Source organism: Myotis daubentonii, chromosome 5, assembly GCF_963259705.1.
Source record: "Myotis daubentonii chromosome 5, mMyoDau2.1, whole genome shotgun sequence".
Lineage (NCBI taxonomy): Eukaryota > Metazoa > Chordata > Mammalia > Chiroptera > Vespertilionidae > Myotis > Myotis daubentonii.
In genome coordinates, this window is record NC_081844.1 from 103,714,742 (window position 1) to 103,734,248 (window position 19,507).

The 19,507-nt window shown below is 58.7% G+C and overlaps 1 protein-coding gene across 1 annotated transcript in view; it reads right to left on the minus strand.

Annotated features, from left to right (window-relative positions):
- Window positions 1–19,507, minus strand: part of SLIT3 (slit guidance ligand 3) — a 530,647-nt gene that overhangs the window by 32,392 nt on the left and 478,748 nt on the right. Inside the window, exons 15-20 of the mRNA XM_059699139.1 lie at window positions 16,709–16,859; window positions 15,474–15,548; window positions 9,574–9,717; window positions 8,975–9,118; window positions 7,656–7,819; window positions 6,483–6,615 (exon numbers count right to left, since the gene is read on the minus strand). Coding sequence (XP_059555122.1) covers window positions 6,483–6,615; window positions 7,656–7,819; window positions 8,975–9,118; window positions 9,574–9,717; window positions 15,474–15,548; window positions 16,709–16,859 — 811 coding nt within the window. The remainder of the gene's footprint in view (window positions 1–6,482; window positions 6,616–7,655; window positions 7,820–8,974; window positions 9,119–9,573; window positions 9,718–15,473; window positions 15,549–16,708; window positions 16,860–19,507) is intronic.

Sequence of the window (19,507 nt, forward strand, 5' to 3'; positions counted from 1 at the left end):
GGGGGCAGGGCTGCGAGGGGGCGGCTCTAAGAGCAGAATGTCCCTGGCCACCTGGCCCGGCAGCTCAGGAAACGCGAAATCAAAGGTTCCACTTCCGAAATGCAGATGTGGTTGTGGGAAAGCCCTCTTTGTGGGGAGACTCCACAGCTGCCTGCAGCCTGCAGCCCAGGCCCCGGGATGCTTTCCCAAGGCAGCGTTCATGTTCGCCCTAGAACTAGCAGGGAGCCTTTCCAGTGGGTTAACTTCCGTGTTGACCTGCATGTATCTATTTATTTTTTAAAGTATATTTTTATCGATTTCAGAGAGGAAGGGAGGAGGAGAAAGAGCTAGAAACATCAATGATGAGAATCATTGATCGGCTGCTTTCTGCTCGCCCCCTACTGGAGATCAAGCCCGCCACCTGGGCATGTGCCCTTAACCACAATGGAACCTGGGACCCTTCAGTCCGCAGGTCGAAGCTCTATCCACTAAGCCTAACCAGCTAGGGCAACCGGCATTTATTTTATTTTATTTTATTTTTTAAAATATATTTTATTGATTTTTTACAGAGAGGAAGGGAGAGAGATAGAGAGTTAGAAACATTGATGAGAGAGAAACATCGATCAGCTGCCTCCTGCACATCTCCTACTGGGGATGTGCCCGCAACCCAGGTACATGCCCTTGACCGGAATCGAACCCGGGACCCTTCAGTCCGCAGGCCAATGCTCTATCCACTGAGCCAAACCAGTTTTGGCAGGCATTTAAATGCTGTGTCAGCCCTAGCTGTTTTGGCTCAGTGGATAGAGCATTGGCCTGCAGACTGAAGAGTTCTGGGTTTGATTCCAGTCAAGGGCACATACCTAGGTTGCAGGTTCCTGGCCCTGGGTGGGGGCATGTGGGAGGCAACCAATCGATGTGTCTCTTTCATGTCGATGTTTCTCTCTCTGTCTCTCCCCCTCCCTTCCACTCTCAAAAAACCAATGGAAAAAATATCCTGGGTTGAGAATTTAAAAAAAAAAAAAAATGCTGTGTCAGCCCCAGCAGGAGGACAGGTCTGCCTCGCATGAACATCCACACAGATCTCTGTAAAGAATGTTCCCTGTCCTGTTAGAGCTTTGCGGAGCTAACGGGTGCCCCCACAAAACTCCTGGACCTGCAGGCTGGTGAATGAGAGGGAGCGCAGGCGCCTTCCAGGGCCCTCACTGTGGGCCAGCATTTCCACCGGGGCCTGGGCTGACAGCACAGGCAGCTGAGGCTCACATCCTGGCCCCACTAGCTCATAGCTGTGTGACCTTGGGCAAGTTGCTTACCTCTCTGAGCTTGTGTTTCCTCGTCTATAAAGTGGGGCTTATAAGAGTCAGCACCCTGGAGTGATTATGAAGGTTAAATTGGAGTCTTGGGGGAGCCCTCGGAGCAGCCTGGCAACTGGTGTGCAAGGCACTCTGAACGTAACATATACGGAGGCGCACGTCTCCATCTGACGATGCGCGTGACCACGGGAAGGCAGACAACCAGCCCTGCTGTCCAGTCTCTGTTCTTCCAGACTAACATTTCCAAAGCGAGAGCCAGATCATGTCCCTTTCCTGCCTCAGCTTCTCCCATGGCTCCTGCACTCCCGGGATGGAGAGCCAGCCCTCATCGCGGCCGACAGGAGCCCACACGTCTCTTCATGTCTCCAGCACACACCACCCCCTTTCCACTCTACTCGCTCTGTCTCATGGCCCCTCGGCTTTTTGACCTTAAGGTCTTACCACCATGTGGTCTTCATGAGACCTATTCTCCCTCCTCTCCCCCTTTATTTTCCTGGGAAGTGCTGTTCTACTTCCTCTCGGAAATGCCTAGTTCACGGGTTCGAATTGTCCTCCCCTAGTCCACGTTTCTGAGATCAGGAGTCTCATCAGTCCCGTGGGCTGCTGTCCTCCCGGCTCCTAGGACAGGTCTGGTACAATAAGCTCAATAAACACTTGGTGGAGTGAAGGGGGCTCCCTCAGCCCCGCCCCTGACCCCCCAGATAGCCATGGCACTAGAAGGGTCCTCAACTGAAGCCATCTGCTCAGGGCTTTTCAGAGCCCGTGCCAGGACCCTAAGTCCTGTGGCGCCAGAGCCGGCCTGCACTCCGAAGATGTGATCAGCGCCCTCCGCTGGCTGCAGGCACTTCTGTGCCCCTCCCTGGCCAGGGAAAGGCAAGGAGGCAGTCCGTGATGGGCAGTAGCTCTGTAAGTGCTGGGGAGCCTGGCCAGTGCTGGGGGCACAGCGAGCATTGCTAGGGAAGGTTGGACCCAGCCAGCAGGAAGGATCCAGCCAGAGCCACTGACCAGGGCCCACGGCATCATGGCAGGGGTGCTGGGTTTGCCTTCTCCCTGCATTTGCAAGGAGACCATGGCTGGCTGGCGCAAATTCCCAACAAGCTGGGCCCTGGGCAGGGTGTGCGGGACCTGGGCCTCGGCCAAAGGGGAGGAAGAGCTAGTAGCTCAAGGATGAGCCTTGGGGTCAGGCAGCCCCGGGCTCAGGTCTAAGCCCTGCTGCTTCTTGGTAGTATGACCTTAAGAAATTACCCCACCTTCCTGTGCCTCAGTTACCTCATCTGCAAAATGGGAGTAAAAATATCGGCCTTGTCGGTTGTTGGATTAGATGAGGTCACATAAGAAGACACCCAGCATTCATAGCCCTGGCAAGCAGTGAATGCCCTATACACGGCAGCTGCGGAGAATCCCGCAGACAGGACTCTGCCCTGCCTCCCTAAAGGCCCCCAGGGGCGGGGGGGTGGGGGGACAAGGTTTCCCGACTCCTCCCCATCCCGGGCACATGCTGTCTGCTTGTCACTCACTGCACGGCTCCGCCCCTCCTCCTGCACGCATGGCCATCGCCCTCACTGGGTTTGAGAGAAGGAGACAGCTCCGTCTGAGCTGCTCGGTACTCCCAGACCCCACCCTCTAACCCCATGGAGCTGCGCAGTGCGAGGCCAGGTCCCTCCCACCCTGTCCTTCAATCAATGACTCTTGTCATCTCCTGCCACACGCACTCTCCAGGTGCCCTGTGTCCTCCTGGCCAAGCCCCATCCCTTCCGGGTCTACAGGGCCGTGAGTGTGTGTGTGTGTGTGTGTGTGTGTGTTTATGTGTGTGCACTGCCAGCCTCTTCCCATGGTGCCCTCTGATCCCACTCGGCTCCCAATAGAAACCCTTTCTTCCAACAGGTGTGCCTGGGGACAGATGGCACCCTGCCCTTCCCCTCTCCTGGGGGTATCAGTGGTAGGACAGCAACCCAAGAGCATGGTCCTCAGACCCAAGTCAGCATCAAACTCCCTGGGTACGCCCCGGGGATGGACTGCGGCACCCCGGGGTCTGCCCCTCTGCTCCAGCCTCAGGGAGGTGTGGGCCTGCAGGTCTGTTTCCAGAACCAGAGGCCTGGTGTGAGCAAACACCCCCTTAAGCGGCGCCAGCAGACGTTAGGTGTAAATGCTCCGGAATGGCAGGCCTCCGTGGAGAAGGCTCGAGGCCCAGCAGAGACGGAACTTCCTGAAGCTGAGGAGTGTTTGTGTCAGGAGCCTTGGGGGCTGGGCTGTGCCACATCCATCTGCTTCCATTCGGCGTCCAGTAAGGCCCTGGAGGCTTGCTTTTAAACCGGGAACTCGCTGCTGACTTCTAGCAGGTGTCTCTGTGGATTGTTTGCCTGCTCTTGTGTAATGGCCTGAGTGGTTCTCAAAGTGTTGTCCACGGGACCCTGGGGTCCCCTGGACTCTTCAGGGGTCTACGAAGGAGGCTAAAACGATATTTGCGGTTAGATTAAATCACGGTTTTTCCTTTTGTGCTGTGTGAGTAAAACTGCTGGCACCTCAGCATGAATCAAGGCAGCGGCACCAAAGAGTATAAATAAAAGCCAGTTTCATTTAAGAATGCCCTCGATGAAGAGTAAAAACTGTTAACTGCATTAAATCTCCAGCCTTGAGCACACCTCTTCAATATTCTTTGTGTCGAGTGGAAGTGTGCCTAAGGCATTTTTGCTGCATGTGAAGTGCGTTGGAAGAAAAGCACCTGGGCACCTGAGTTACAAGCTAAACTAGCCCCCACCCCCATAAACCACCCTTTTTACTTAGAAGAATGACTAGCAAACAGGGTCTTCCCAAATGGGCACTGAGAAGACAATTTCTTAAGAGCGAACAGGGTGAGCCCGCCACTCCAAGAAAAAGGGCTGACAGCAATTGTTGGCAACGACCAAATTTGAGCTTCCCAGTGGAAATTAAAAATTTGAGAAAACCTGGAACTGCCACATGGAGCGTGACTGCGTGCCTTTACTCAAGGACTTCTCTGTGAGGCGGGCCGTGATGGGCATGGCTGTGGCATTTCTGGTGTTATATGACCCAGCGTGTCAGCATGGAGAGGACAGTAACTTGGTGAGCCAGGGTTTCCCAGTCCACAGTGCGTGCTGTCACAGCACCAGGCGTGGGGGGCGTCCCACTCAGAGTGCCAGGTGGAGCAGCGGGTTTAATGGGACAGAGCACGAACGCGCATGGACATGGTTTCGGGTCCCGCACGGCCAGTAGCCGTTAAGGTGGGGGAGACAGAGAGGGGCCGCGGGGCTGCCGACGGCCGGCTGCGGGGAAACCGCTCCGTGGGCTGCCCGCTGCCCGCTCTCTCTGCCTGTGTCAGACGTCCACACCTGCTTTGTCTTTTCTCCTTCTCAGTGAGCAGACATTTTGTTTTGTAAGCTGGCAGCTCTGCCCGAGATGGCCCAGGATGCCCAAGGGAGCTGGGAAGCCGGCGTTGGACACACCGAATCTGGACTTGGGGACTCGGCTGGTGTCCCTGAACCAGAGGCCTCAGGGCCTCAGCTTCCTGGGCCGGCAGCTCTTGTGCCCTCTGGCATCCACGTTCCTGCCCTCTGCCCCCTCTCCCCTCCCGGAGACCGAGATGGTGTGGGACCGAGGGGCGGGCTGCTCACCATGGTGAGCTTCGCAGACCATCTGGCCAGAGAAGCGCCATCGGTTCCCAGGCAGGCAACCGGGCCTCCTCCCCAAGCTCCGGAGTTTACTCTACAATTACAGCCAATTATCTGTGTCATTCCAATCTCTGCTTCATGAGCCGCGGGAAAGGATCCACGGGCCCCCTGCGCCCCCAGCCCAGCCTGCCTGGGGACATCGCGGGGCTCACTGCACGTGGCACATGCTCACACGGATCTCCAAGGGCAGGGCCTTGGCCCAAACCCAGGGCCGACGCGGACTTTCTAGTGCCCATCAAGACCTTTGTTCCTTCCCCTGGCTTGGAGGCCCCAGTTACTGTCTCCCTGAGTGACAGGAGGTGCCAGGAGCCACAACACTCACCCAAGACAATGGCACACTCAGGCCCCACCCAGGAGGCAGTGGGAGAGCCGGGAGGTGTCTGGGTCTCCCTCTGTTGAGGTCTGAGGGCTCACGCAAAGCTGGCCCGGGCGAGTGCAAGCCTGAGGGGTGGTGTGTGGGTGGGTGGGTGCGTGCGTGTCCTGCTAGGGCAGGTGTCCCTCCCGCAGTCCCTCCCGCTCTGCCACTCAGCCCTCCCCTTCTCACTTTCTGCTCCTCCCTTTCAGACCAGGGCTCCAGCTTCACCCTCAGAGCAGCCTCCTCTGACCTTCACGTCGAGGTCAAGCCTCCCCCTTTACGATTCCCAGCAGCCCCGTCCCGCTTGTGCAGCACAGGCTGTCCCCGCACGGAGCTTCTGGGACCAGCGAGCAGATGTGCTCCCTCCCTGCTAAACCTCACCCCACGAGCAGAGGGGTCACACCGGGTGGCTCACACGGCCTCCCCAGGGTTTGCAGCGTTCCTGACACGCGTGCACCGGTCGCTGAGCGGGAACGGAAGGATGGAGGAATCGAGAGTGGTGTGGTGTGTGAGTGAGCACACTGGCCTGGCCGCAGCTTCTGCGACAGGCCTCCTGCCCGCGGGGCTGACTGAGCTTTCGAGGGGCAGATAGGTTCTCTGCCCAAGAGTCAGAGCCCTGCAGGGAGGGAGCGGCTTCTCTTCCATCTAATGGGGAAGCTGGGGCAGAAACCGCCCTGAGGAGCTAGTGCCGGGAGCGTGGGCTGCGGAGTAAGAGCCTCCTGGGCGGAGAGGGAACAGACCCAGAGCTATGTGTCATCTGTGAAATGGGCTGCTTTACGGGTGAAGAGGGCTGTGTTTGCAGCAGCGCGTGGGGAGCCACGGCGCCCGCTGGACAGTGTCCTGAGACGATCCCGTGTTGTGTCTGGTGTCAGACGGAGAGATTGGTGGGGAAGCTAGAAGGTGGAGTGCAGAGCGGGGATCCGGGGGACACAGAAAACGGGGCACTGACCCTCCCACGTGTCACCGGCCAGGCAGAGGCAGGGGTGGGCTGCTTCCTATCCCCTGTCTGAGCTGCTGCCGGCTGCCTGGGAGGCTCTGCTCCATCTTGCAGGGGTCCATGTAAGAAGGGGCTCTGGGCAGTCTTGTGGGACACGGGGGGGGAGGTGAGTGATGATGCTGGTGGGGATTCCGGGGCGCTCAGGGGGTACTTACAGCTCAGTCACGTCCTTGGGGATGCCTTTGGGGAGGGCATGGAGTCCCCTGTTGCTGCACCGCACCACTGTCTCCACGCAGGTGCACTGCTCAGGGCAGCGAGGGCCCAGATGGCAGCTGCTCTCGTCGTTGCCTGTGGAGACCCCGAGAGTCAGCGTGGTGGGGGACAGACTCCCCTGTGGGGACAGTGAGCAAGCCGGTGCCGTCAGTAAAGGGAAGCCCTTGGCTTCCAGGCCCAGGACAAGGGGGCCTGCTGGTCTCACTCTCGGTCGGAGGAGGAGGAGGAAGAGAAGGAGGAGGAGGAGGAGTGCCTGGCCAGGGAGCAGGGCTGCCTGTCTTCTATCGCATTTGTCATGAAGACTCTAAAAACTTGATTGGCCAGAGTATTAGACAGGAAAGAGGTCACTGCCAACCGATCAGAAATAAACCAAACTGACTAACAAGTGGTGAGGGTAGGGGCAGAGCCCTGCCCAGGCCCTTCCTCCCCTCCTCCTCCCTTTCTTCTAACTTTCCACAACACAGCGCCTCTAAGGGTGACTGTCCCACCCTCCAGGACACGTTCACCTCAGATAACCTTTAAACCAGCTCTGTGTGTGAATCGCTGGCCAAGGAAAAACTGTGCTGGCTTGAATTTAAGCAGACAATCTGCCTCTGGCATCCTGACACTCGCAGCCTCGAAGCCCAGGTCTTCTCACACCTGTCCAGTGACGGGAACTCGCCGGGAGCTCATGGGGAAGTCCGTTTCTCATGAGCACACGCGGAGCCTCAGCAAGGCGCCGGCAGGAACCGAGGCCGAGGCCCAGGGCACCGTGCTCAGCGGTGCGGGCTGCGCCCTGCACGGAGGGCCGCGCCCCTAATGGCACCATCTCACTGTGGACTCGGCAGATGAGGGTGTTTGGGTCACAGTAGATGGCTGTATGGTATCTTGTTGTCACAGATCCATATATTATGACAAACTTCTGACTAATGGGAGTAAACTGTCTTTAGAAAGAGGCACCTTTTCTTAATTTGCTCTAAGGAGCCAGGGGGCCGGGCAGCCGCCTGCAGAGCCCTTCCGAGCCCCAGATGCATGCCTGGGGTGGGGTAGAATCGGACTCAGGGGTCCTTGCCTGCTGGTACACCCTGCCCCCCCTCCCCCCCCGGCTGCGCCCCTGCCCACCCCGGCTGCCTCACCTTCGCAGGTGAAGTCCTGGATGGCCACGTCCTGGATGGGAATCTCCTTGAGGAAGAATGGCTTCTGGCACCGGGGGTTCCCACTGACGACCCGCCTCTTCCTCAGCCACTTGCCGAGCCAGGCCAGGTGGCAGTTGCAGTTGAAGGGGTTGGACAGGAGGTTTCTGGGAGGGGAGAGGGGCCCTCTCTGGGTGCTTACGCCTCTACTGTGGGAGCTGGCCCAGGTCCTGTTCTGCACCCTGGGGCCCAGCTCTCCAGCGGGTCAGGCCCAGGGGAGGAGGGAGGAGGTCTGGGAAGGGTAATGCAAACTTTTCTGAATCAAGATGCAATCTTTGCAAGTGTCATTCCGGACCTCGGCTGATGGCCATGACCGGGGCCCCGGCTACGCACATTCTCCCTGCGGAGCCCCAGCTGTGAGCTCCCTTTGGCTCCCTAGCCGACTCTCTCACTCAGATCCTTCACCCATGGAGGTCCTCCTGCAGTGACAAGCCCCTAGTATCCACCTGGCCAGCCCTCCTCAGCCTCCAGTCCTCGGCCTGCAGGACCCTCAGCAAATTCTCCTCCATCACTCGCCTTCATTCCTCCATGGCACCCACCAGAGCTGGTTGCCCCATGTTTGTCCCCGAGAAGAGGCCCCAGGTCTGTCTGTCTCGGTGTCCCCTGGCACAGGTGTGACACCAGCACAGACACTCTGTGCATGTCCGCTGGATGCAATGATTGGGTTGATGGAGGGACAAAGGGATGATAGCACCTGTCACTTCCAGTGTGTCACTTAGAGGACTGGAACCAGGCAGAGCACTTTATAAATCCTCCCCTCACTTGACTGGTCACAACCACGCTAGGACGGAAGCAGCGTTATTCTCATTTCACAAATAAGGAAAGTAAAGCCGCTCAAGTGCCCTGTGGCCCTTTGATGGGACCTCTTGAAGCTGGGCTTTCACGGTCCTGTGTATCTGCTCTGCTCCAGGCCACCACAGGGCCTTTGCACAAGCTCTTCCCAGGGGAGGAGTTGCACTTCCCGCTTGACAAGCTAGCCCCCCTCCTGGAACACAGTGCTGGGTTCCCTGACAGAGCCTGTGCTGGTTTCCACAGCACTGGGGCCTCGTTCTGTGGTGACTCACGGCGCTGTGAGCTCCAGGAGGGACCACACCTGTGCATCCTCAGACCTAGGTGTGCCCGGCACATGAAGGAAGCCTCATAAATGGCTGTTAAGTGGACAGATGGGTAGATGGCCTTGGGCAGAGATAGCAGGGAGCCAGGAGGGGAGAGGCCTGCAGGGGAGGAGCTGGTGAGGGTGCAGTGGATCCAGGAGGACTTACATGGTGGACAGGGAGACCAGCGTGGTGAAGGCTCCGGGGGTGATGGTGCTGATGCGATTGTCATAGAGGGACAGCAGTCTCACTGAGCTCAGCCCAGCGAAGGTGTCATTGCTCACACAGCTGATCAGGTTGCTCCTCAGCATCCTGCAAGGAGAGGGGTGGGGATGCGAGAGCACAGGCATTACCCTCTCCTTCCCACAGCAGGGCCATACCACATGGTGTGTGTGAGTGTGTGTATGTGTGTGCTTGCAGGCATGCTTGTTGTGTATGCATTTATCTGCATGTTGTATATGTCATTTTTATGTACGTGTGTATATGTCACTGTTAGTGGGTAAATGTGTTTGTGTGCCTCTATCAGCATGTTTCTGGTATGATTCTGTGTGTGTGTGTGTGTGTGTGTGTGTGTTGGGGCTGCTTAGCATGCTCGGCTCTTCCCCATCACAGGCTGGGAATGTCTTAGGCCTTTGGCTCCAGGAGGAGGGGATTCAAGAGGCCAGGCAGGCGCCTGGGCCTGGTCTGCCGCCCGCCAGCCATCGCAGTCCCTCTGATGCCCTCCCTCCCTCCTCCCTCCAGGCCGTGGCCCAGGCCCCGGCACTTACAAGGTCTTGAGGCTGCTGAGGCCACGGAACATGCGCCCGTGCACCATCTCCAGCTGGTTCCCTGTCAGCATCAGCTCCTGCACGCCCGCTGCTCCGTCAAAGGCGCCCTCTCGCACCTCCTTGATCTTGTTGTTACTGAGGTTTCTAGAAGGAGGGGCAGATGGGTCAGGACAGATGCAGGCAGGGAGTCACTGGCCCTGCAGGCAACCCTGGAGTGAGGATGGGGTGGTGGGGAGCGCAGCCTTGGGCTCCCAGATCTTTGTCTCCAGCACCTGTGCCCGGGGGCAGGGACCCCAGCCCCACAGGGGGAGGGGGGGAGGAGGGAGGGTGAGGAGAGGGCTACCTTTGTGAAACAGACTGTGCGGGGCTTAAAGTCTTGTCAGGGCCATCACCTCTGCCATGCCCGGGGGCTGCTGGTTTTACAAAGGGGCTCTCTGTTAACTACAGCCACCAATACTGTGCCGCACACTGGAAAGGTGCCAAGAGAGTAAATCCTAAAAGTCCTCAACTCAAGAAAAAAGAAGAAAAAGAAAAAAATGTTGTAATTATGTACGGTGACGGCTGGCAACTGGATTACTTGTGGTGACCATTTCACGATGTGTGCAAATGTCGAGTCATTATGTTGTAACCTGAAACTGAGCTATGCCAATTATTCCTCAAAAACACGAATAAACAAAAAAAGTATGCAAAGTAGGACAAACAATAAAAAGTGCGTAAGGATGAAAGAAAAGGTGATTCTCGAACTTCCTGTCTTCAACAGATGCCCTCGGTAAGCAGCACTTCCTAAGAGGAGTGGGGAGAAAAAGGCTCAGTTACTCGCCCCCCCCCCCCGCCCCCCCCCAAGCCCCGCCACGGGCTGGGCATTTGCAGAGCTCGTAGCTCCCTCACCAGGCCAGATCCCAGACAGAAACGGACATGTCCTAGTCGCCACGTTTTGAGCATTATTCTGTGAGGGGTTTGGCCACAGAATCACATCAAATCCTCATAGCAAGGCCTACCAGATGGTGTCATTATTGCCACGGTCTCATCCTGGGGCTAAGGTGACTGAGCTCAGAGAGCTGGAGCAACTTGTCCACAGTCACACAGCTGAGACGGGATGGGAAGCCAGGCTTTCGGGTGCACGCAGAGTCCTCCAGTGAACCTACGTGGCGGTTCCTTAGGTGATGTGGGTATTGACTTTGTTTTCCTAGAGGGGCTCGGTCCTGTCACTGCGAGCAGGCTCTCCCCTCCCCTGCGAGGTCCAGTCACCATGCCAGACCTCTGCAGACCTGAACAGCCAGCAGGCCCTGTAGGGCCACTGGGGCTGCGAGTTCCCTGGCAGGTGGGGGACCAGCGGGGGGCCGGGGGCCTCTGCAGACCATCCTGAAATGCAGCACAGGCGCAGGCGGGATGGATGGAGCGGAAGGTGAGGGCACTGACAGCCTGAGGGAGGAATTCAGCCGCCCGAGCACACAGCAGCCAGAGCCTTGCACCGGATGGTGGTGGTGAGGTCTGCGGGTGGAGACGCGCCCGCTAACTGGCCGAGCACCTGAGGTTGTTAGAGCTGAGGGCTCACTAGAGATGGACCAGCGGGCCCACTGTGCTGCTGGGCATGCCGTGGCCCCGAGAGGAGAGGGCGCTGCTCCGGGTCCCAGAGCGCCACTCCCGCCCCTGCACTGTTGCTTCTCCAAGTGCCCTCCTCGTGGGAGCTCTGTGCTGAGCCACAGCAGCCTCAGGGTGTGGAACTGGGCACCTCACGGCCGCAGGCAGGCCGCCTGCCATTGTTCTAAATAAGGACGGCCCTGCAAGGTGCTACAGTGGCACACCTGTGGGCAGGTGTGGAGGACACAGATGGCATCTCAGTCCCACTCTCCAATCTGCTCCCCTCCCCCACTTCTATCCTGCTAAGGACATAGGAGCACACCCCTCAGAACCCCTCCCCCAAGATCACGGTGGGGACGGGGGGCAAATGGGGCCTCTCCCACTGGATTTCTGCTCGCTGCCTGGCTGTCCTTAATCGCAGCTGCTTTTCTTATAAATCCTGTCGTCCTGGTCCAGGAATGAAGGTAATGTTCTGGGGAGACCGCAAATTACCCCCCAAATAGACATAGGCGGCTCCCCCAGCAGCTGTAACTCATGGCAACGCTGGAGGACACAGGTTTGGGTCCTGAGAGTCAGGCTCTCGGGGATTGAAGTGCAGGGCCGTGATGACGATGAAAGGCAGCCGCGGTGCAGCCAGGGCTCCCATCGCCTGACATATGGTTCTTTAAATGAGCAAAATTAGCATCACGTTCCTGTAAGGCTCGTGAACTGCATGTCCTCAGGCTGGGAGAGTGGAAAACATCAGGGAGGACAAAAGGGGAGAGAATGTTCCAGAAGACCAGGCTACTGCTCTCTCCGCATCCATCACAGTGGTGGTGTTCAAAATGGCAGGCGGCCTGGGCTGGAGCCCTGTGCGAGCGAGCAGGCCGGGGCAAGCACTCGGGACGCCAAATGAGGGTGTCGGGGTGTCTGCAGACCCTCCTGAAGGTCCCGCTCGGCACTCTGCTCAGGGCGGAGGGTCCCCCCGGGAGGATCCAGGAGGCCCCGCCCCAGGCCAGGGTGCTGCAGAGGACGCAGAGGCAGAGGGGCCTGCTCCCACTGCGAGCTGCTGGCTGAGCCTCTCAGACCTGTTCTAAGGCTTCCCTCAGAGACACGAGGGTCCCGAGGCTGGGACGCCTCTGGGAGGTCTCTCAGCTTGCAGGGCAGCCCGTAAACCAGGCAACGGGAAGGACCTGCAGTGCTGCTGAAGCCCATGCCAGGTGGACGGGCAGTGGGGAGAGAGCAAAGGGGTTCTGGGAACCGAGGAGTGGGTCACGGTGGAGCAAAAGCACCTGGCGCACTGGCAGGTCTGGGGGTTCCTGGTCACCTCCATGTGGATCCCTCGCTCCCCTGAGGTGGAATTCTTTCTGCAGGTGGGGTTGCAGCTTGAACGTCCACAGGGTCCAGGCAGGTGACAACGCCAGGAGCAGGCCCAGGGGGTGGGAGTGGTCAGCTGGGAGCAGGCCCAGGGGATGGCAGTGGTCAGCTGGGAGCAGGTCTGAGGGGGGGAGTGGTCAACTGGGAGCAGGTCTGAGGGGGGGAGTGGTCAGCTGGGAGCAGGCCCAGGGGATGGCAGTGGTCAGCTGGGAGCAGGTCTGAGGGGGGGAGTGGTCAGCTGGGAGCAGGTCTGGGGGTGTGGCAGTGGTCAGCTTGGAGCAGGTCTGGGGGGATGGCAGTGGTCAGCTGGGAGCAGGTCTGAGGGGGTGGCAGTGGTCAGCTGGGAGCAGGCCCAGGGGATGGCAGTGGTCAGCTGGGAGCAGGTCTGAGGGGGGGAGTGGTCAGCTGGGAGCAGGTCTGGGGGTGTGGCAGTGGTCAGCTGGGAGCAGGTCTGGGGGGATGGCAGTGGTCAGCTGGGAGCAGGTCTGAGGGGGTGGCAGTGGTCAGCTGGGAGCAGGTCTGGGGGGATGGCAGTGGTCAGCTGGGAGCAGGTCTGTGGGGGTGGCAGTGGTCAGCTGGGAGCAGGTCTGGGGGTGTGGCAGTGGTCAGCTGGGAGCAGGTCTGAGGGGAGGGAGTGGTCAGCTGGGAGCAGGTCTGAGGGATGGCAGTGGTCAGCTGGGAGCAGGTCTGAGGGGGGGGAGTGGTCAGCTGGGAGCAGGTCTGTGGGGGTGGCAGTGGTCAGCTGGGAGCAGGTCTGGGGGTGTGGCAGTGGTCAGCTGGGAGCAGGTCTGAGGGGAGGGAGTGGTCAGCTGGGAGCAGGTCTGAGGGATGGCAGTGGTCAGCTGGGAGCAGGTCTGAGGGGGGGGAGTGGTCAGCTGGGAGCAGGTCTGTGGGGGTGGCAGTGGTCAGCTGGGAGCAGGTCTGGGGGTGTGGCAGTGGTCAGCTGGGAGCAGGTCTGAGGGGAGGGAGTGGTCAGCTGGGAGCAGGTCTGGGGGGATGGTAGTGATCAGCTGGGAGCAGGTCTGAGCGGGGGAGTGGTCAGCTGGGAGCAGGCCTGGGGGGTGGCAGTGGTCAGCTGGGAGCAGGCCTGGGGGGTGGCAGTGGTCAGCTGGGAGCAGGCCTGGGGGGGGTCAGGAGAACACATGCCCCACCTAAGGGGGGCTGCTCCTCAGGGCAACTCGATCAGAGCCATTTGGGAATGTGGGTCCAGTTCTGCCAGATCTTCTGGTTTTCCAGAAATCCTGATGTTTTGGCGTGTGCCAACTCCTGATTTTTAAAAGTGGGCAACTGGTTCTTATTAAAAACATAATCGTGGCCGGCAAACCCACCCAGGGGCACCCGGTGGTGGGGCTGCCAGTTTCCAGACTCCGGCTGAGAGTCTCCCAGACAGAAACGACTGTAAGTCACCAGAGAGCTGCCACTGACTCACTCTGAAGGTGATGTCATTTGAAAAGTGGCCTCGAGTTACCACAGTGCTAATGACCCCGTGGGCACCAGTTCACCCTTCTGCATCCCTTACCACAAGCGATGCTCAGGGCAACCTCATCATTCTGACATGGGCACAGGGGCTCAGAATGGTCCAGAAGGGCACAGCGAAGTCTAAACCCCTAACTGTTCACTCTCCTTTGCCCTGTCAGGGTAGAGTTAAGAATGCATCCTGGCCAGGCCAGCATGGCTCAATGGTTGAGCATCGACTTATGAACCAGGAGGTCACGGTTTGATTCCTGGTCAGGGCACATGCCCAGGTTGCTGGTTCGATCCTCAGTGGAGGACATGCAGGAGGCAGCCGATCAATGATTCTCTCTCATCATTGTTTCTATTTCCCTCTCCTCTCTTCCTCATTGAAATCAATACAAATATATTAAAAAAACATGAAGAATATACCCTAAGGCCCTGGTCCCACCGTCCTGAGGACACTTAGCAGACTCAGGCATAGGCACAGCTGGCTCTGACCACCAATGGGCAGAATCCAGTGGACCCAGCACCTCTCGGGGGCACAGGGGTGGTGGCAGGTCCCAGCGCATAAGGATCTCTACTTAACCAAGAGGTGCCGTCAAGTTATCTAGATACATAAAGAGGTAATATGCAAATTAGCTGGGAAGCCTTAACGGGTCATGACCGGACCATTAGCATATTAGCTCTTTATTAGCTCCTATGTGTGCTGCAGGGCGTTGCTCCAGAGATGAGGCAGAAGTGGGGAGGTGCCGGGAGAATGCGAGACCAGCCTGAGGTGACTCAAGGGTGGGCGGTGCCATGGGTGAAGGCAGAAGGGAGAAGGTGAGAAGGCTGGCGCCATGGGAGAAGGCAGAAGGGACAAGGCGAATTGGGAAGGGTTCCCAGATTGGAGAGGATGCAGGCTGGGCTGAGGAACACCCCCCACCCCCGTGCAGAAATTTTGTGCACTGGGCCTCTAGTTTTATATAAGTGGTTGCAGCTGGAGGCTGTTGGGCCCAGGTTTACCCGGTCGGGTCACTAGGCTGGCTGGCCGGCCAGCAGTGTTTATATGGATTTATGCACGCGTGTACCCATGCGTACCCCCCCACCACACACACACGTTTGCTGCCTCTGTGCCGTGTGCTCCCCACCTAATGGCCCTGCCACCACTCCTGGCTCCACGCTGCTCACTGACTTTTGACCTTGGACAAGTTCCTTAGCTTTCTGTGTTTCACCCGAGACCCCCATGAACCGTCGCTGATCCTTTCCTGAGTCCCTCCCCCCTCCCTCGGGGCAGATGTGGGTTGTGGGCTGGGGAGCAGGATGAGCAGAGGGCACATGGGGGGGGGGCAGGGATGGCATGGGGCACACACCGTCACAATATCGACGATTTAGAAACAGTGATGTTCTGTTTGGTCTGTGTCTACCCGCCGTGCCTTAGTGCCTACTGCCCAATAGGGCCACCTGGAGCTGAGGGATCCGCCCCCGCCCGCATTCTGCCCAGCCTGCCAATTGCCCAGCTGACTTACATCTTCCGCAGGTTGGGCAACTTCTTGAAGATACCGGTGGCCTCCAGGACAGATATCTCGTTGTCATTCAGTCGCCTACATGGGAAGCGAGCAGATGAGGGGGTGGCTTAGCTGAAGATGGATGGGGCTCTCTCTCCCCCACCTTCTGATGCCCCACCCAGAACCCCCATGGCTTCAGCTGAGTTGCCGCCTGGACCTCACACTCAGCCCATATCAGCAGAGCCTGGACAATGCAGTGTCCACCCTGCAGTCCATGGGTGGGGAGGGTGGAAAGGGGCAGGAAAGGGCGAAGGCCAGGCTCCTCCCGGGGGAAGCCCCCGGGGCTAGGTGTGTTGGGCTTTTGGATACTCAGCATCCATTGCCAGTGATCCGCCTTCACTCAGGAGGTACCAGTGACAGCCACACCCCCAGGAAGGCTTCCCCATGTCCTCCCAAGGCACCCAGCCTTTTGGCTTTTTCCAGATCCTTCTCTCTGCCGGGGCTGCTTGGGGACCCCAGGCCCCCATGCGTAGGTGCTTGGGGAGAGGAGGGCCTGCCGTGACTTGTGAGGCCAAGAGAAGGAGGGTGAGGGTCATGAAGGCCACCTTCATTGACCCAGGGCTTACTCTGCGCCAGGTTCAAGGTGAGTCCTGTGCTCACATTCTCTGATCTAATCGTCCTGGCGGTGGGGTCATTGCCTCCAATTCTGCAGCTAAGAATCTGACCTTCAGGTCTGAGAAGCAGCTGCCCGGTACCAGGAAGACCGGAGAAGGCGGGCATCAGACTCAGGTCTGCCAGCCCCCCACCTCCCAGTGCTGCGTCCTTCCCCCCCGCAACCTCCCTGTGGGTAACTTCCTAGCACTTCCTTTTTGGATACACCATCACACCCCTGTATCAGCATACTTGGGGGCTCAGATACAGCTAACCGTCCTAGCTGCTCTCTCGCTATATGACAGTTACTTGTTTACTCTCCGTCTCTCTGGTTGTACTGTAAGCTTCGTAAGGACAGACTGTCCGCTCTGTTTGTGGTGAAAGCTGGTGGGCCTAGCACAGTGCCTGGCTCACAGGTGTTCGGGAAATATTTGCAGAATGACGGACCGTCTTCACCGGTGAGCAAACTGTCCCCAGGGGATGCCTGGGCAGCTGAGTCAGGGGGCACCTCAGGAGACCCTGCCAGGGCTGACCCCAGGTGACTGGGGTGGAGGATGCAAATGGAGTCCCTCCCCCCCGCCCCCCCCCCCTCGGGCGGCACTTACAGATCGGTGGCGTATTCGGGGAGGTGGCTGGGGATGCGGGCCAGCTTCTGGTTGGAGCAGTCCACAACGGTGCCCTCGCATCGACACTTCTCGGGGCACACGAGGTCCATGAAGCACTCGCTGCTGAACCGGCTGCGGTAATCCTCTGAGCCTGGGCGGGCCAAAGAGGGGGGGCGGCGTCACCAGGGTTCCCGTACCCGGCGAGGTGTGGGCAGCGGGGTGGGGGTGCAGGGACAGACACAGCGCTGCCCGCGTTTGTTGGCCACCTTGCTGGTGCCCTCCCTCCCCCCAGCTCTCCATCTGGGCTGCCATTCACCGCTCTCATCCCCTGGAGACCCCTCCATGGGTGCATGAGCTTTTGGGGGGCACGGACCTCTCAGAGGAGCTGAGGGAAGCTAGGACGCCTCCTCCTAGAAGTGCTCCAGGCACATGTGTATGGAATTTGGCTACAATTTAGGGGGCTACTGAGTCCCAATGCTCCTCATCCATGGACCCTCTGAATGTGTGTGACAATCTGAGTGAGCAGACTTTGATGGGGTTCTGATGGGGGCTACACCAGGGGCGGGAACAAAGTAAGGGGAGGGGTCACGCACTCAGGGCCCAAGCAGGGAAGGGGACGATAAAGGAGGCCTGCATAGGGCCACCCGTGACCACCAACACCTGGCTCCAATAGCGGGCGACAGTACCGAGGGCCGGGGCCTGGGGATCAGAAGGCACTGCCCCGGAGCTTGGGGATGTGGCCCCGCATTGCCTGACATTCCTTTAAAAATATGCTGGCAAAGAGTTTTAAAACACAGAGAAGACGAACACCAGCCCTCTGAGGGTCAGATCTGCGCCCCCTCCTCCCCCGCCCCCTCATGAGTGAGCCCTGCTGAGCTACAGTGAAAGGCCAGTTCTGAGGAGCTAAGAGTATCCGAAACTAAGGTTTATTTTTTCAAAATTTGGTTTTCTTGAGGTAACAGGGCCAACCACGCGCTGTCTGAGCGACGCCCTGGGAACCGCTTTATTGATCAGAAATGCCCCCTGACCCCGGGCAAACCTCCACGAGGCAGACCACAGGCCACACCCACGGGACGGGGTTCTGTTCCTCCTGTCGGACCAGCTAGCGGATGGGGAAGGTCTTCATTAGCTCGCATCAAGGTTCCAGGAGCGCAACGCCAGTCACAAAACAAGGGCCCGGTCCACATGTGTTCAGGGCATCAGCGGGGTGCCATTGGCTCGTGGGGGTGGGGGGAAGGGGGTTGTAATACAGGACAGGCTCAGAGAGCATCATTTCCTCGCGCAGCCCACCAGGCGCCCCTTGGTGACCCTATCTGCACCGCAAGCAGTGTGGGCACCGGCAGTACCGAGGTCTCAGCAGGAGAGGGCGTGGGTTTGCCTAGGCTTTGCCACGGATTCACTTTGGTCTCTCCACATGCAAGAAGGGAATCAAGCAATCGCCCGTCTCACGGGGGTCTCACGGGGGTTGTTGTGATGGTGCAAGGAAGACCGAGGCACTGGAGGGTCTCCTGGGAAAGGGGCAAGAGTTGTGTAGATGTTTGTGATTCTGCCTGTTTTTTCTAGAACGTAGTGGAACACTGGGTGTGTCGGAAGCCACTGAAACATCCGAGTAACCCGTGACGATAGCTGACATTCACTGAGCATGGACCGGAGCCGGGCACTGCTCTTTGAACTTCTAATGGGTGAGCACATTAAGTCTCTGAGGGCATCAGGGCTCCGTTTTATAGATGAGGACCCATTTAACAGACGAGGACACTGAGGCCCGCAGGTGCTCAGTCACGGCCGGGGGATGAGGCTGCCGCCAGGGCCCACGTGACCAGCACCACACTCTAGTGCAGGCGTGCTTCCTGACTAAACCTCCCAGGACTGTCCGGAAGCCCCCCTAGGTGGGGTGGGGTGGGCTGAGCTGCAGGTTCCTGCCCTGGGCTACAGTGAGGCGGGAAGCAGGCGGCTCCCACCCTCTTGCTTCTCCCATGATCAATCTTTGAGAATTCCTGATTGACAATGGATTTGGTGGGTCTTTGGTTCTGAAGTGAACCTTCTCCCTGTCACAAGGGGCCGGAGGTCTGGACCTGTCTCCGCTTCCTCCTCACCCCCGCCCCCCCCTCCCCCCACTTCACTCCAACTTCCACCCCCAGGTTCGCATGAGCAAAACCTGTCACGGATCCCCATGGTTTTTTGGGGGGCGCTTCCTTGTCCGATGTCTTACACAAATCTCTTGCCCTTGGCCTGCCAGCATCCAGCCCACTGGATAACTCTGACCGGGGCCATTTCCCCCAGAGGCACCCGCGTGCCGAGCCCGGGGGAATTTCATTTGGCAAACCCTGCTAAGTGGCAGCCCTCTGGGTGCCCTGCCAGTGGCTCCATACGGCCGGAGCGTGCAGGGGCATTTCGCACATATGCTCTGCTTTTCCTTCGGGAGGCGTTCACGTGGGATCCTTGCAAAGCGGAGCGGCCCTGAGAGCTGGTCAAAGGCAGAAAGACAGGAGGGAGCACTGTTTGCTCTTGGACACGCTGAGCCCGAAGACGCGCACCGCCGGGCCGTGTCTGGGGACGGCCGCCGGGTAACGTGTTTTCCTTTTAATCAAGGTGAGAGCCGCGTAGTTCGCAGGAATCGCTCTCTGTCGTGTACTTGGATTACAACGGGCAGACCTCTGCAATGGAGCCGCTGACCCATTTTAATGAAATGATTTTGCAATTAGATTCCATGGACTAATGTGTTCTTCCCAGCACCCCCCCTGCGGTTTTTGTTATTGCCCTGGTCTGTAATAACGAGGGGGTCGGAGTGCAATATTTCGT